This window comes from Benincasa hispida, chromosome 8 (genome assembly GCF_009727055.1).
Source record: "Benincasa hispida cultivar B227 chromosome 8, ASM972705v1, whole genome shotgun sequence".
Classification (NCBI taxonomy): Eukaryota; Viridiplantae; Streptophyta; class Magnoliopsida; order Cucurbitales; family Cucurbitaceae; genus Benincasa; species Benincasa hispida.
In genome coordinates, this window is record NC_052356.1 from 11,656,397 (window position 1) to 11,674,276 (window position 17,880).

Sequence of the window (17,880 nt, forward strand, 5' to 3'; positions counted from 1 at the left end):
AGGGATTACTTCTTCCATATATTTGGGTTCTTGCTAGCTCGGTGGAGGGATACTAGAGAGATTCTTGAGGAGTTTGTCCTTGTAGAAATTGGAGGAATTGAAATATTATTCTCCTTTTTCTCTTCTTAAATATGTGCAGATTAGCTCTTCTTATATAGGAGAGATCTTTTACAAATATGGAAAGAATAAAGACAATAAAAGAAAAATAAATATTCATATTCAAATATAGAAATTCCAACACTTCCTCTCAAGCTAGTTTGAAGATGTCTTCCATAGCTAGCTTGTCAATCAATTTGTCAAATTGTTTCTTTGGAAGGCCTTTAGTTAACACATCAACAATTTTTTCTAATGTAAGAAGATAAGGAATGTATATTGTTCCTGCTTACGTGTAGAACTGGATTATGAGCAACAGAAATTGCAGCTTTATTGTCACAATAAATTCGTATAGGCGTAGTTAAAGAAATCTTCAACTCTTCAAGTATCTTTTTGATCCATATGCCCTCACAAATTCCATGAGCCAAGGCTTTAAACTTTCCTCCAACGAAGGAACAATAACTAGAGGTAGATCTTTTATCTGTAGTACTTCTAACCCAATCTGCATCAGTGTAGACTTTTATTTAGTAGTGATTATTCCTTTTGAATAGAATACCTTTTCTAGGAGACCCTTTCAAATATCTCAAAATTTTGTAGGCAGCTTCAAAATGAGTCGGTCAAGGAGCATGCATAAACTGACTAACCATGCTCACAACAAATGCAATATTAGGCCATGTATGAGACAGATGAATTAATCTACCAACAAGTCTCTGATATCGTTCCTTATCCTTTATTTCTTCTACTTTTGCTACTAAAAGCTTTATATTAGGTTCAATAGGAGTTTTTGCAACCTTGCAATCAAGTAAGCCTGTTTCTTTAAGTATGTCGTGACATACTTTCTTTGGTTAACAAAGATTCCCTTCATTGATCTTGCAAATTCCATTCCTAGTAAATATTTCAACGTTCCCAAGTCCTTAATTTGAAATTCACAAGCCAGTTTTCTTGAGATCAGCTAAGCTTGCTTCATCATCATCTATGAGAATAATATCATCTACATAAACAATCAAAATTGAGATTTTGTTATTCTCTCGTTTATAAAATAATGTATGATCTGCTTGACTTTGAAAAAATCCATAACTGGACACAACTTTTCCAAAACGCTCAAACCAAGCTCTTAGGGACTGTTTAAGACCATAGATTTTTTTAATTTGCAAATTTTACTACAACCAAGCTCATTCTCAGAACTTGGTGGTTCATAAGGACCTCTTCCTCAGGCTCATCATTCAGAAAAACATTTTTCTCATCAAGTTGGTAAAGTGGCCCAATCTAAATTAACTGCAAGAGACAAAAGGACTCTAACAGAGTTAATTTTTGCAACAGGGGCAAATGTTTCTTGATAATCAATTCTATATGTCTAAGTGAATCCTTTAGCTACCAGTCTGGCCTTGTATCTTTCATCACTACCATCAGCATGACACTTTATGATAAACACCCATTTACACCCCACTGGTTTTTATTCTTAGGTAATTCTACTATTTCCCATGTTCCATTTTGTTTTACAGCATTCATCTCCTCCATAACTGTTAATTTCCAATTTGGATCGTCTAAAGTCTCATGTATATTCTTTGGGACAAAAAAATCATCAATCCTGGATGTGAAAGATCTGACTATTTGACAATTTTTTATATGACATAAAGTTTGCGATAGGATGTTTGGTACAACTTCGAATACCTTTTCTAAGGGCAATGGGAACATTGAGATCAGACACTGCTGGAAAAGTACTTTGAGTAGTTGAAGGAGTAAGAATAGAAGAAGAATTACTAGTTTCAATCGTCGGGGTCTCATATTGGTCTTGTGAAGGACTAACTATCTTGTCTTGGTTCCCTTGATTGAATTTTCTTGTAGTATAAAATTTAAACTCAGGCACTTGATCAATATGATCATTTTGTAGTATTTCTCCCTCTGATTGAGAAGTTTCTATACTTGACATCATATAACTAGTAACATCTAAACAATTAAGACTGGGAAAAGGAATACAAACATCCCAAAATTTTTCTCTCAAATTTGGTTTCTTTCCCTAAAGAGAATTTTGGGGAAAATAGGGTTGACTTTCTAGAACAGTTTTTTGTCGGAGGATCGAAACATTTATAACCTTTTTTATTTGAAGAGTAACTCACAAAAATGCATTTAACAACCCAATGATCAGGTTTGGACGAATTGATCAGGTATGTGAACATAAGTAGTACTCTTAAAAACTTTGAGGGGTAATTCAGAATATATGCGGGATGTCAGAAATTCTTTTTTAAGGCAGTCGATGGGAGTCTTAAAATTCACGATCTTATTAGGCATTCTATTTATTAGGTAGGTAGCTGCGAGAATTGCTTCTCCCCCATAGATATTTTGGAACTTGCATAGAAAACATTATAGCACATGCCACTTCAAGTAAATGCCTATTTTTTCTTTTAGCAATCCCATTTTGTTGGGGAGTATCCCGACATGTAGATGGATGAATAATACCTTTGTCTTTCAAAAATTCGCCAAAAAACTCATTTAAGTACAAGTTCCATTATCAGAGTGTAAAATACATATTTTGATTTGAGATTGAGTTTCAATCATATTGTAAAAATGTCTTATTTTTTTCCATTAAATAAACCCAAGATAAATGAGTATGATCATCAATAAAAGTAACAAACCATCTAGCACTCTCCCTCACTTGTGGGCTTGAAATATGAAGAAAACCCAACAAGTGGAAATGAATATTGATTGGGGAGGAAACAACAATGCAGGGACTTGAACATAGGATTTCCTAAACCAACCTACTATGATACCATCTTAAATCATCGATTGACCCAAAAGTTTAAGCTGATGGGTGAAGGTAAATTTAATTATATATCATCTAACACTCCCCCTCACTTGGGCTTGAAATATGAAGAAGACCCAACAAGTGGAAATGAATATTGATTGGGGAGGAAACAACAATGTAAGGGCTTGAACACAGGATCTCCTGAACCAACCTACTCTGATACCATCTTTTTCCACTATGCGTCGTAATTTTACGACCTCAAACATTGGTATGAATTAAATAAAAAGATTTTGAAGCCTTGTAATGTTTTGGAAAATATGTGGAACGATGATTTTTGCGAAAACGCAACTTTCACAATCAAAAGATGAACAATCAATTTCCTTAAATAAATTTGGAAATAAATATTTGAGATGAGAAAAACTGGGATGCCCCAGTCTATGAAGCCACGGTATAATTTGTTCTTTAATAGAAATAGAACTGATACTACTAAGACTTTGAGTTATTTCATCGCTAAAAGAATCTTCATCATAGTAGAGACCTAATCTTGGCACTCCCAATCATCCTCCCCGAATCCTAATCCTGAAAAATGCAATGAGATTCAAAGAATGTAATACGACAACTAGAATCTTTGGAGAGTTTAGAAATGGATAAAAGATTACAGGCTAATTTTGGAACATGTAAGACAGGCTGAAGAGAAATATTTTCAGTCAATTTAATAGTTAGTTCCTTTTCCTGCAACATAAGAAAAACTACCATCGGCAATACTAATTTTATCATGCAATATAATGGAAAGTACAAATTAAAAGAAGAAGAAGAACTAGTCATGTGATCTGAAGCTCCTGAATCAATAATTCACAGAGATGAATTACTACACGAGAATGTCTTGGGACTTGTGTGAGTGAAAGAAGCACATGAATTATTAGATGGAAAATTGGTTGGCAGTTGCAAGATTTGATGAATTTACTCTTGTAACATGGTAGAAGATTTAACAAATAGTAGAAATCCACCCAAAAAGAAAGAGTTTTTAGACCAAATCCAATAGAAGCAACCCAAACTAGTTTGAACTAAACCAGGAGTGAACCAAACCAAATGAACTAGATTTTAAATAAAATGACCAAGTCAAACCAAATATGAACCGAACCAAATCTGTTGTAATTAGAACCAAACCGAGTTGATCTAGGCATACATGGAACAAAAAATCACGCAAGAGACCCGCGTGATAGTTGTCTTTCGATCAATATTGATGGGTGAGCAAATCGACCAGCCGTCACAGAACTGGTGTAGTACGTTGAGCTTGAAGGATAGGGTGGCTCCGGATTTGATCTTGGCAGCACCGGATTTGGATGTCATGCACAAAAAAAATAGGGAACTTCTCGATCTGGATGTCAGATGGGTGTTCAAATGGGTGGTTGGATCGCCAAATCTAGGTTTCACGATGATTAACAAATAGGGTGTTTACAGGGTTGGAAAGGAATCCTTTCAATGTTTGGTCCTTTATTAGATTTCATATTTTCTTTTTGGTCCCATGTTAGATAACATGTTTCCTTTTGGGTTTTGATTTCGAAGGCATTTTGTAATGATTATATAAGCACCATTTTGTACAGTGGGGTTCCCTTTCTCTACTGGGGTTCCCTTTTGTGGGTGAGGGTTGGGGAGCGAAATAATAGGGTGTTTAAAGGGTTGGAAAGGAATCCTTTTAATGTTTGGTCCTTTGTTAGATTTTTTTTTTTTTGGGGGGGGGGTCCCTTGTTAGATAACATGTTTCCTTTTGGGTTTCGATTTCGAAGGCATTTTGTAATGATTATATATGCACCATTTTGTATAGTGGGGTTCCCTTTCTCTAGTGGGGTTCCCTTCTTTTGTGGGCGAGGATTTTTTGTATGCTCTTTGGTGGATAGAACTCGTTGAGGGTTCTAACCAACCAAATAAATTTGTAAAACCGATCTAGAACTTCTACGATTAGGTAGTTTTAGAGCAGACCAAGTCGATTCACTGGGAGCTACGTGTTTTCTTCTAATCAAGGTTCAATTCCTCAAGTTGCTTGTTTGTTTTGCAAGATAACAGTAAATAGATGGTGTCGTCCAGCACTGCAGCAGAGGGGCATCCATGGTAATTTTCACCTCCTTTTGACATAGTTTCATCTCTAGAGCTTCAACCATTCCATTTAAGCTCGACTTTTGCCGTAATGCTCAATTCTACCTCGCCGGTGTTTGATATGTACAAAATCATAGATTAAACACATTAAACTGGAAAACCAACTGCAAAACCAACCTGAGTTAAGTTGTGTAAGATAGTACATTTTATGTGCTATCACCCTTGTATTCTTTCATTGTTTCATTTACTCTCGATGGAAGTTGTTGTCATCTAAAAAAAACACCCTTATTAGCAGATGAGACCCATGAGATCGGAGAATTTTTGGAGTACAAATTTTCAACAATTTCTACTTCAGGGAAAATTGAAGAAACTGTGGTTAATGCTTTCCTCAGCTTTTTTTGATAGAATCCAGTTTATTTATGCATCAATAGGTACAAATCTAGGGAGCAGTTACCTGCCTCTGACTTGCTCACTCAGAGAATAAGAACAAAATTACTCAAAAGAATACTCCCCGCAGAATCTCTCTCCCACATATCTCTCTCCTAACAGAAAGCTTACTCTCACTAACTATTTTGCCATGGGTCCCATCAACAGCACTCTCACACTTCCCACGCTTACCACTGTACACTTTTGTGATTGGAGTTCTATCACTTCTCTACAACACACCAACTAGGATGTAGCAACCATATTCGAACAAAACTAGGATGTAGCAGCCAATTTTCTCCTAATGCTTCAATGATCTCCTTCCACACAATTAAAGTTATGCTTCTTAAATGGATTCCTCCATCATGATAAGAATTAGCATTCAACTTCTCGTGCTTAGCAGCATTTCCTTTTTCCAGTTTCAAATGTAAAAACCAACTTTTCTCCAGCTAGCCAATCATACATATCGTTAGCTACCTTTTTAGTTTTTACATTCGAGTAAAGACTTGTTTACATGGAATGGATTAAAGCATACATTTCTTATTAAGTTCAATGGGAAGCTCAAGGGTAAAGAAGTTAAGTATTTTATAGTAGAGCAAAAGAAACGAGCACAGTTATATAGTGTTAGATATTATAATTAAATTTACCTTCACTCATAAGCTTGCTTTTGGATCAATCAATGATTTAAGATGGTAAAAGAGTAGGTTGGTTCAAGATGTCTTGTGTTCAAACCCCTGCAATGTTATTTCCTCCCCAATTAATATTAATTTTCACTTGTTTTGCGCTTCTACATATTTCAATCCTACAAGTGAAGGGGGAGTATTAGATATTATAACTATATTCACATTCACCTATAAGCTTAAGCTTTTGGATCAATCGGTGATTTAAGATATAGACTTTCCAAGTTCTAAACGATTGTACTTTTACTCAAACCATGTCTCAGTTACACATCACTTGGTGGATGCTTGACACTCATTTGAGATGATTGAGGGGTTCCTTTTCTACGTGCCTTATAGGGAGAATGATTGTTTCTTGTGATTTTTCGGGGGATGTGCATTATTGTGAGATCTTTGAGGGAGAGAAGCAATAGAGTTTTTAGGGGTTTGGAAAGGGACCCGAGTGATACATGATCTCTTACTAGATTTCATGTCTATCTTTGGACTTTGGTTACTCTTTTCTTTCTTTTTTTTTTCCCCTTGTGATTATTTGGTAAGTGTTATCTTACTGGATTAAAGGTTATTTCTTTTTAAAAAGAAATTACAAGGGATATGATGGGTGAGCTATTCAAAGGTGAGTGGAAGAGAGATAGCATTCTGATATGAGAGATAGTTGTATAGACTGAAAATGAGAGAACAGAAGAACAAGAATAGAAGAGAGGGATAATTAATGTATGTATGCTTTTTGGAGAATTATAAAGGAAAAACCACCTACCTACCAGGGCCGTCAGTCTGGGTTAAGCTTAGTGTTTAAGAAGCTTGAATTTACCAACACCATGTTTGAGGAAAATTTAGGGTTGGAAAATTAAGCAGGGGATCGTTCATCGATTTTACTGCACTTCCCCTTTGTAATATGCTATTCAAATAAAAAAAAAAAAAAAAGTAGAAACAGAAAAAAGAAAAGTAGAAATAGAAATAATGAAAGATAGGAAATTTTGTTTTAAGACAATGATACTTCAATATACAAGTTTTTATTTGATGGATTATAATTATGCAATTAGATATTTTGTGGGTCCTTTGTAATCAGAGTTTATCATATCTTCTCAGCGCATTGTATCTTGGTTCAAAGAAGCAAGCGCTGTTAGGAAGGCACACCTGAAGTTCAGGCTTTTCCTTCTCAGATGCAAGAAGCAAACCCTTCTGAACTTAAACAAAATACCATAAATACAAAGACCCTTGCGTTTAGGGTTATTGTTATTATTATTTTAATCCACATTTGCATTGCATTGTTCCCTTCCCCATTTTGCGCCGGAGAGGTTCCTTCTTCCTTCTTTGGTATTCTATAGTATTTTGGTATTCTTGAATATTTGACTTGCCTAGAATTTGCCATGACCATGGGGTGTATGGTCATAGCTTTTTTTCTTCTCCATTTTTATAAGTAAGCTCCCTAGCTCTCTGATTTCATCCATAATTCTTCTTTCTCATTCTCTCTCCATTTTCGCTCCTTACTCAATTCTCCTTTCTCCATCTAAACCTTTATGTCCATGATCCACACCAATAATAATAAATTTTGATGACTAAAACAGATAAAAATGGAAGTTCAATGAAGGAGAGAATGAGAATGAAAACCTATTTAGTGATGATGAGTTCTTTAGAACTTTAGATTCTGGTGATTATTGTTCAACTGATTATACATCATTTAATTTGCTTAATTTCCACGACTATTTTATGATAAAATTATGAAGAATTAATGTAAGCACTCCATTCTTTGTTTCGATAAACTTTCCAAAAGGTAAAAGGATGGGATATGTTATCATTATATAGTTATCTGAGCATTGAAATGGTAACGAGTAGTTATCCTCACTTATGCAATAGGATCTAGTGTTCATGCTATTCTTTTAGTTAGTTTTACCAACTGTTTTCTTTATTGATGTTGATTTGGTGCGATTGCAGGAGAAATTTGCTTCCATGATCGTCGATGCAGGCTTCCAAAAGGTCGAGTACGAAAATCTTGTTGGAGGAGTGGTTGCTATCCATTCAGGCTTGAAGCTTTAGAACTTAGCTAGCTTTTGCTTCCACTTATAACTTCATAGCCAATAGGTTGCTTCACTTGTGTCTGATCTTTTCATCCAATAAAATGTCCAATAGATGTTAATATAGTCGAATTGTTTTTATTCTTTTTCCTGGTTAAGATTTATTTATTTATTGATTTTAGTTACAATGATTATTGGGATGAGAGATCGAACAGTTAACTTCGAAGGAGGGAATACTTTGACTAGTTGGCTAATGTTTTGTTAGTGTATTTAGAAAAGTAAAAAATAAAAATATGGTCATAAGTACTTTTTTTTAAATAGGAATACAGAAGTCAAGTCAGTAACGAATGGGTTGATTTAGTACATTACAATTTAATTTGTTGGTAGTGTAATCTTAGTTGTATTTGAGGGCAGATAGTTATTTTAATTGAACCTAAAGGGTCAATACTTTGTCTAAGCATATTATCCATTGTATTACTCATCTACATTTTGATGAATATAGACCATTAACTCTGGCAAACAGGATACACCATTCGAAATATTTACATCATTTGTGTAAACATTTTATTTTTATTTTAGAAAAATAATTTTATTTTATCTTGAGCAAGTTTGTAATCTCAACGAGTAGTTAGTTATAATAGTTTGTGGTGTATTTTTTTTTAAAAAAAAATTCATTAAGAATATTAGTTTGTGATTATTATAATATGTGAGGTTATAATAGTATATGGAATTGAATAGTTTGTGTTTGGAATGCAGACTATTTAATTTGGGTTTAGGTAATTTGTATTTGAGGTGTAGATTAGTTATCTTAATTCAAAATATAAGTGTTTGAGGTGTAAATTCTCTTGGAATAAGGTTAGGGTTTGTGTTTGGGTTGATTTGTTTATCGAGTTCTTTATGGGTTTAAAGTTGTTTTTTTTATTTTTTTTCCCTGTATTATTCAAATACAAATATCTTGAAGTAACATATTTGTCAATAGCAATAAAAACATATTTGTCAATAGCAATAAGTTGGAAGATGCATAAATATTGTTGGATACTTACAAAATAAGTGAGATTAAACTAAAAATTCATTTAATTGATTACGTAAGAAAATTTCATATAAACCTCTAATTTCATGATATTGCACAAAAATCGATAACTGGGAGTGAGTTATCAAATATAGGCTGTCACCGCTACAACAACTTAGATACATGATTCCTAAACAAAAAGTTGGTAGTACTTTTTGAGGAAGAGCTTGCGATATTAAAATAACTATAGGGGCAAGTGTGATAGATGAGGGGTCGGTCTAGAAATATTCAAAATAAAAAAAGTTCTCAAAAAAATTTTAAGGAATAAAATTGACCAAACTGATTGACTTACCGTCTAAAATCGATTGACTTTTACTCCTTGATGCTCGAGGTCAATTTGAAACATTTACTAAACCTACCATAATCGGTTCGGTGGCTATTTGGTCAAAAAAATCGACTCCTACTGATTGATGTTCACCCATCATATTATATCAATTGAATTAAAATGTATAAATCACTGTTAAAGATTTCTTGGGAGATTTCTTATCTTATTTTTTTATTTATGAAAGATTTCTTTTCATATATGTGCAGAAAAATGTTTTACATAAAGTTCATAGGACACTTCTTAAATCTACTTAAAATAACCATACTCATGCATTTGGTTACACGTTTATCAATAGTATTTTTATACACAAGTATGTTTGTATTTCTATACTTGAAATATTTTTATTGATATCAAATTACTATAAAAGAAGACTATTAAGTACTATGAATTAGTTGTCGGAGTTGGTTGCATAGATGGTCGTCATCAAAATTGGGGTCGGAGGTAGTCTTCTCTAGAGTTGTCTTCAAAGTGATTGTCAGAGTCGACAATTGGAGTTGGTCGCTAGAGGCAATTGTCAAAGTTGGTTGGGATGTTAGAGGTGGTCTTCACTAGAGATGGTCGTTTAGAGTGATTGTCAAAGTTGGTCTTCGAAGGTGATCGTCGAAGTTAGTCACTGGTGAGTGGAATCATTAGAAACATTGGAAGGAGGACGAATTGGTTTATTTTAACCATAAAATTGTAAATAGTTTTAATTTAGCAAAACAAAAGGTTAAAATAACCCTTATTCCCCTTTTCTTTAACACACCCCTCAAACTTTGAGTTTGCTATTATAGCCACCGAATCCAATCCAAATTGGAGTCCTTAAACACCTCCTTAAGTATATAATTAGATATGTAGCCATGTTTTAAAATATATACAAATATAGAAATTTTCTCTAATCTTCTTATTTATTTTATCTTTATTCCTACTATATATATATATATATATATATATATATATATATATGATTTTACATTATTTTAATTCACGAACCTTTTTTTTTTTATTTGTATACGTTGGCTTCTAAACTTTTTTAATTCTAAAACTATTATTAACTCAACCTTTGATTCCTACTAATTAGGCGTTTTTTAATTATTTCTTATCATTTTTATTATGTATGTTTATATTATCACAAGAAATGGTAACCTAACAAATTCTTTTATATTTTTCATGTTTTTCTAAGATGGTCTATTTTAGAATTAGTTTTGCATTTTTCAGTGATGACCTAATAGGGGATTATGTGTGTCTCTTTGGTTGAAATTCTTGATTTTGATTTCAAATCTTTTTTATTTTGATTTTCTCCTTGCAATTCATCATTGGATTTAATCCTTCTCGTTTTTTTAATTATTCTTCTTGACATTTTGATTTGGGTTTTGGATCTTTCTTCTTGTCGATCGTGGTTTTGTTCTTGATCGTGGATCCTTCTAACTTCTAATCAATATATAGAAGTCTAGCAATGATAATTGAAGCATATCATTGATTTGTTTTTAGTGATATGCTTTTGTTAATGTTGCGTCTATCATTGATCAATGTTAGAATTTTAAAAGATATGCTTCTATCATTGATAGACTTCTACTAGTGCTATCAGTGATAGAAACATGTTTAACTTCTATCAGTTATATGCTTCTATCATTTATAGACTTTTATTACTGATATAACTTTATCATTGATGTAAATCTATTATTGATATGCAAATTATTAATATATAATACTCTATACCTGTGCTAGAGTACCGGTGATATACTCTATCGTGGATACGAGTCTATCAATAATAGACTTTTATTGTTGATAGATTTTGCTATTAGTAATAGAAGTTTATCAGTTCTATCACAGATAGATTTTGTCATTGATCATAAAAGTCTATCACTAATACTCCTTTTTCTTTGTAGACAACAAGTCCCCTCACTCTTTGTTCCTTCTCATCTTCTCCCTCTCTCAAACAATGAAGACCTGCCAACCAGGCCTAAGATTCGTTGCCTACAAATCGAAGCCCTTTAGACTTGAACAACTAATTGTGTCTCTTCGAAGGTTCAATTACTACAAAATGAATCGATATTCATAAAAATATTAAAAAAATCATATGCCGAATAAAAACATTTAGGGGAACCCAACAGGAGATGGATTAAGTTGGAATTTATTATCAACTCAATGTTTAGTCCACCAACTTTAAATGTTGGTGGGGTTGAGTTGGTTATTTTATCAACTCACTCCAACTTTCCCCAATTCTTCCTCTCTCCAATGTTTTTAATGATTCTGCCCGTCAGCAACCGTTGGCAATTTGCTACCACATTCCAGCAACATACTCCGATGACCACCTTCGGACGACCAACTCTGATGACCAACTTCGAGCTTCGACAATCACCTCCGACTATAACTCTTGTGGCCAATTCCGACAGCCACCTTGGTACAACGCAACTCTGGTGACATACTCTGACTTTCAGCACGACCAACTTCAACGATGAACTCTGGGCTTTGCTAACCACCTCTGACTATAACTCTAGCGACTAACTCCAACGACTACCTTTGCACAAGCAATTTCGGTGACATACTCCAACTACCACCTTTGTGTGACTAACTTTGACGACCAACTCTAGGCTCCGACAATTACTTCCAACAACAACTCCGGTGAAGATCACCTTGGATGATCAACTTCAGTGTCAACCACCTCTTACAACCAACACTAATATTCACTCAGGGAACCAACTCCGGGGAAGGCCACCTCTAACGAGACCTTTAATGATAATCATATTTTCTATGAGCATATAAATAAACCCTTAATGATAGCCATATTTTTTTTAAGATGTAAATAGACCCTTAATGGCAATCCTATTTTTATGCATGTTCAACTGTTCTACCACAGTTCAAAAGTATATTGTAGGATTATTGGTTATATAAATATTAGTATTTTTATACGTTAAATGTAATATTTGTATGTAGAAGGGTGGTTGCTAAAAAAAAGATTGTGCAATTTTCTATAACTTTCTTGTCTTCCACTGAAAGATTGTGCTAAAAAGGTACTTTCCTTTCCTTTCTTTTATAATAAATTAAAAATTGCGTTGATGTAGTTTCATACATCTTCTTTTAAATCACATTTCTACTTTGCTTCCGTTAAGTCTTAGTGCTTTGATCTAATTCATTACAGACCTTCAAAGGTATGTCGTAGTATATTTAGTTTTTAATTTATTTGCATTTACTTTCATTCTAATCTAAATATAGTTTGTTATATTTACTGTAGGGCCCAAACTAATTGCACATTTCCTCCAACTAATGGACAAAATATGATATAAGAATTGCTTTTTTTTTTTAATTAACATTTATAGTTGAGTTAAAATTAATTGAGGGTTAAAAATTGAACGTTAGGGAGTAGAGAAAAATGTTCATCGTAATGAAATATGACATATCTTTGAGATATAAATAAAGTTGTTATGCAATTAAGTGTTCAAATTGTATGCGGAAAATATGTTATAAAAAGTTGGTCAATTTTTAAGATTCTTCAGTGTTTATGATTGCGGGCTAAGTAGTTGTGAACGGAAATATGTACAAAGTTTTCATTTGTATGGAATATGTTTGGTGTTTAGGAACGAAAAAAATATATTATGTAACTGAGTGTTTTTAAAAAGTAATAAAAAAATCCAATACAAAATCAATTTTGTTTAGAACAACTGTACTATATATCCCAACTCCACTCAACTCAGCACCTCAAACACAAATAATCTAACTCCTCAGATAATCTAATTTCCTAAATAATAATTATCAACTCAATTCAACTAAATTCCGTTCGTCAAATGTCCCGTTAGTTACTAAAAGTCAACCACAATGTATGCTATCAACCAATTATAAAGTGCCAAGTTCCCATGTTGGGTCATTTTAGTGGGCTGCATATTTGCCTTTTGTTGGTTCGATTGAGTCTACAACTTAGTACCATAATCCAATCTATATTCTAAACTTGAACTAATATTTAATACATATAAAATTTTCACCTAGAAAACAATGCATATTCAAAATAATTAACTCTTACAAATTACATAGCATCCAATCATAGTCTTCAAGTAATTTGGAAAATACAAATACAAAAGTATTTAGTAAATTATTATTTGTTATATATATATTATATAAGTAAAATGTAGGTTAAAATAATTGGGGAACTTTGTACGGATGGTCCCTATTTAGGGGTCCATTGTATAAAAATACCGTCAACCCCAAAACGTGTAAAGGCCAGGCGTAACCCAGATTTCTCGTTCTTTCCTCTCACTCCTTCATCTCGTTTTCCAATTCACGTTGCCCTCCTTCATTTTTTTTTTCTTTATTTTTTCCTTCTTTTGAATTCTCCCTCTAACTTCTTCCTCTCATTCCCTCTCACTTCTTCCTCTCATTTCTTCCTTTAGCTTATTCCTCGTCAATTTTGTAGTTTTTCCTTTGAGTTTTCTTTCCATAATTTGAATTCTAACTCTCGCTTCTTCCTCTCGTTTCTTGGTCTCATTCTTGTTTCTTCCTCTTATTCTGTTTCATGCTCTCACTTACATCTTTAATTCGAAAAGAAGAAGAAAACATCGACATAAACAGAAAAAAAATTATCAGAAAAGGAGGGCAATTGAAGAAAAGAGGGTGGGAAGGAAATCTGGTTGGAAAAAGAAAAAGAAAGAAGAAAAAAGAGCGACATAAACATAAATCGTCGGAAAAGAAAAAAACGAAAATCACTAAAAAAACAAAGGGTGTCATAAATAAAAGAAATCACCGGAAAAGAAAAAAGAAAAACAAAGAAGAAGAAAGGCAGAAAAAACGAGAAAAAAAAGAAAAAGATCTACAAAGAAAAGGAAGAAAGATTAAAATGATAAATTCACCATCAAAGAATGTAAAAAAATCGAGCAAATTGAAAAGTGGGGCCAAATTTATGATCCCTAGACAGGTTTCATCCAAACCAATTTTCCGAAATAATTGGACAACGGTGGATCCTCCTATGTGGGAAACGAAATAATAATAATAATAAATCAAAGTAGTGAAAATCAACGTTAGAATAGAAGGTCAAAAAATCTATATTTCTGATCTAAAGAAAAAAAAAAAAAACAATAATTTAACACTATTTATGTAGATATTAAGATCAAAGAATGATTGTTATCCATATGAAGTCATTGATTTGGTCGTCAACAACCTTTGATTAACGTTGCCCACATATTTTTAAAATATGAGTTTTTTTAATAAAAATAATAATAATAATTTCATAGATGTTAAGACTCCTTTTTTGTCTGACTTTTTTCCATTTATATATATATATAGGAAGTGAGAAAGTTCAACCCTTGATATCTTACCCTTCATCCCATAGATTTAAACTTAAAGGGGTGTTTGACTCACTAATTTGTGTTGAATTAATAAAATATACTAATTTAATATTTGATCCACCAACTTTAAATGTTGATGGAGTTGAGTTGGTAAAATATACCAACCAACTCAACCAACTCACCTCAACTCTCCCTTCTTCCAAATTTTCTAATTGCTCCACCATCGGCTATTGTCAGCGTCTACTGCTGCCAAAGTCGGGGAACCACCTTCAAGCTCTGGTGACCTATGAAGCACATATACTTCATGTGAGACAAAGAATCGGTACCGGATACGTATCATATTTCAATACTTCCAGATATTTCTTAGATACATATCTGACATGCGATTCGACGTATCTGCTCTTACGCAAACCTTTTGTTAAAGAAAAAAAGATGTGTGCAACTCATCCAATCTTTCCAACTCAAAACTAAGCCGCCTATTGAAAAAGCTTCCTGCCTCAGTTCAAAACTAAAAGAAAATAATAATAATAAAAGACCAAACCCTAGAATCATCTATCTTCATCTTCATATTTGAGTCCTCACAAAGTCTCACTAAATATAACAAACTTGAATATTTTCAACAATTCAACGAAGAAGTTCTTCGTTTATATTCATACTTCTCCTTTTAATCTCCTTTTTCTTCTCTAATCAATCTGAGTCCTCTGTTTATTGCATTTTATTGACTAATGTACTTCAACATCTCAAATGTTTCTTTTTGTATTGTATTTTGTACTATTGTCATTACTTGTATGATAAATTTACTTATATCCTAGATTTAAAGGAAAAAAAACGTATATTCAATATATCAGTATCATAGTTTTTAGAAATTGAAGTATCATCATATCCTATCATATCCGTATCTTATATCTGTATCCGCGTCTGTGCTTCATAGCTGGCGAACAACTTCAATGACCAATTTTGGGCTCCGGCAACTACCTTCAAAAATAAAACTCCAATGATCAACTCTGACAATCACCTTTGTGCAACAAACTCTAGGCTTCACCACTTCCGACTATAAAGTTCGAAAAAATGGCCTTCAATGATCAACTTTGAGACTACCTTTGCGCACCTAACTTCAACGACGAACTACAAGCTTCAACGAAAAAACTCTAGTGACCAACTCCAATGCCACCTTCATACGACCAACTTCGGGCTCTAGCAAACACCTCCAGCTACAAACTTTGGCGATAATCATCTTCGATGATCAACTTCGATGACCAACTCTGGCAACCAAGCTGTCACACCTCGCCCCAGACCACCCTCTTTTAGTCTAGGAAAGGGCGTGACTGCAGCAGTTATCAACCCTTTGGCTGACACTTACTGCCTAATAACTCTTGCGGAATAACTCTGATACCAAAATATAACTCATATACAGCAGAATGTCTATAGGCCAAAAATTTATTAATTCAGAAACATAACATGTTTAGAGTCATTACAACACTAGATTCATAAGTCCAAAAGCCCAAAAACCCTAGTCTCTATATGAACAACAGTAACATGTGTACAATATTTACAGTAACCACCTAAACCGAAGGTTTACAATGTCTTTATCCTTTAGTGTCAGAGCAGATGCAGAGCTATCTTCTGAGGATTTGATCGCTACCTGTGGGTGGGAAAGGAAAACATTTGAAAATGGGGTGAGCTTGCTAGCCCAGTGAATGACTTAAGAAAGATAATTGATTCTCATGCAAAATTTCAATAAAGAGTTTAACTGAAATATAAACTTTCTACAGTACCTTGTACCGCAGTATAAACATTTTCTAAGCATAAAGCATATAAAGCTGTTTTAATCATAAAATATTAAAACTGTTTCTCAGTTGAGAATAACCCCACTGTGGGTAAAAACAATCCCAACACCAACTGCTAGTCAAGAGAGAACCCTTTTGCTCAATCTCTGACTCTAACTACCTACGTGCATCTGGCCATACTAAGTACTGTCATACCTTAGGTACTTTGCTCAGATACCTTCTCAAATGTTCTTCAGTATTGAGCTACTAGGATACCGTCTCAAATGTCCTTTAGTACCAATAGATACCTTCTCAAATTGTCCTTCAGCATCTAGTTGGGCGGATACCTTCTCAAATGTCTTTTGGTATCACGTTTTAAGTAAAACTAGTCATAAATGACTTTTTAAAGTATGTAAAGTATAACACATATAAAAACATAGCTTTAAAGATACTAATGCATGTTGGGTATATTTAACACATATAAATAACTTTTCAACAAACTTCCCACACATGCATGCGTTTAAAATATAACTCATGGTTTGCTTGGAAATCACTTTGTAAAACTAGCTGGCATGAGAATAATATTCTTTAAAACATGCTTTCTATAAAACATTGTAAATCAAACATTTTAATTAAAATGTTTTAGTCACTCACCTCGATCGCTTAGGAACTTTTCACTCTTGTAGTTCCTTTTCTATCTTGGGCTCCCTTTTTCACCCCTAGAATCCAGATTCAACTTACAGCTTAGATTACTCATAATTCTAAACCTTATTTTGAGATACTTTCTTCTATAAACATACCCTAAAATATGAGCTCAGAACTCCTCATGGTTTGGCCGGAATCTCAAAATCTTCAAGACTGGCCCAAGCTTATTCGACAACCTGACCCTTCTGTCTTCATCTCAGTTTTCAGCCTGATCCCTTCAAGATTTTTCTCCGGAAGCCCTACCCTAAAAACTAGACTTCCAGAGCTTTTAGGTGGCTTTTGAATCACTCCAAACGCACGAGTAAATTGGGAGAACTCCTCGTCCCAAGTTGATGCTGCTTTCCAGGCTTCACTGTTTCATGCATCCTCTTTGAAATTCTATGATCAATGCATGGAATTTGGCCTCAACGCAAGGTTTGCTCAACTCTCCCACTCTTTTTACTATATTTTGAATTGTGATATGAAAATGAAGTCTTCTGACCCTATTTATAGGCGTCCAAACCTTCTCCAAAGTCGATACCACCTACTTGGCGCATGTCCAAGTGTTTCCTCTTCACATCTACAACACAATTCTTTGATCAACACAATCTAAGTGTCCTTCTCCTATGTAGCCAACACATGAGCTTCCAATCTGATGCAACCACCTCAAATTCTTAAAGCTTAAGGCTTCTTCTCAAGAAGACACATGGTTTGATGACATTTTTTAGGTGATCTCATC

The 17,880-nt window shown here is 33.7% G+C and overlaps 1 protein-coding gene across 6 annotated transcripts in view; it reads left to right on the forward strand.

Moving 5' to 3' along the window:
- Positions 1–8,502, forward strand: part of LOC120083175 (2-methoxy-6-polyprenyl-1,4-benzoquinol methylase, mitochondrial) — a 30,163-nt gene extending 21,661 nt beyond the window's left edge. For 5 of the 6 annotated variants that reach the window (XM_039038796.1, XM_039038800.1, XM_039038797.1 and 2 more), the window contains one exon: positions 7,963–8,502. In XM_039038796.1, the coding sequence (XP_038894724.1) occupies positions 7,963–8,064 (102 nt within the window). In that variant the 3' untranslated portion in view covers positions 8,065–8,502. Of the gene's footprint in view, positions 1–4,900; positions 4,946–7,962 lie in introns of all 6 variants that reach the window. The other variant, XM_039038802.1, reaches the window with a different exon arrangement.
- The last annotated feature ends 9,378 nt before the right edge of the window (positions 8,503–17,880 follow it).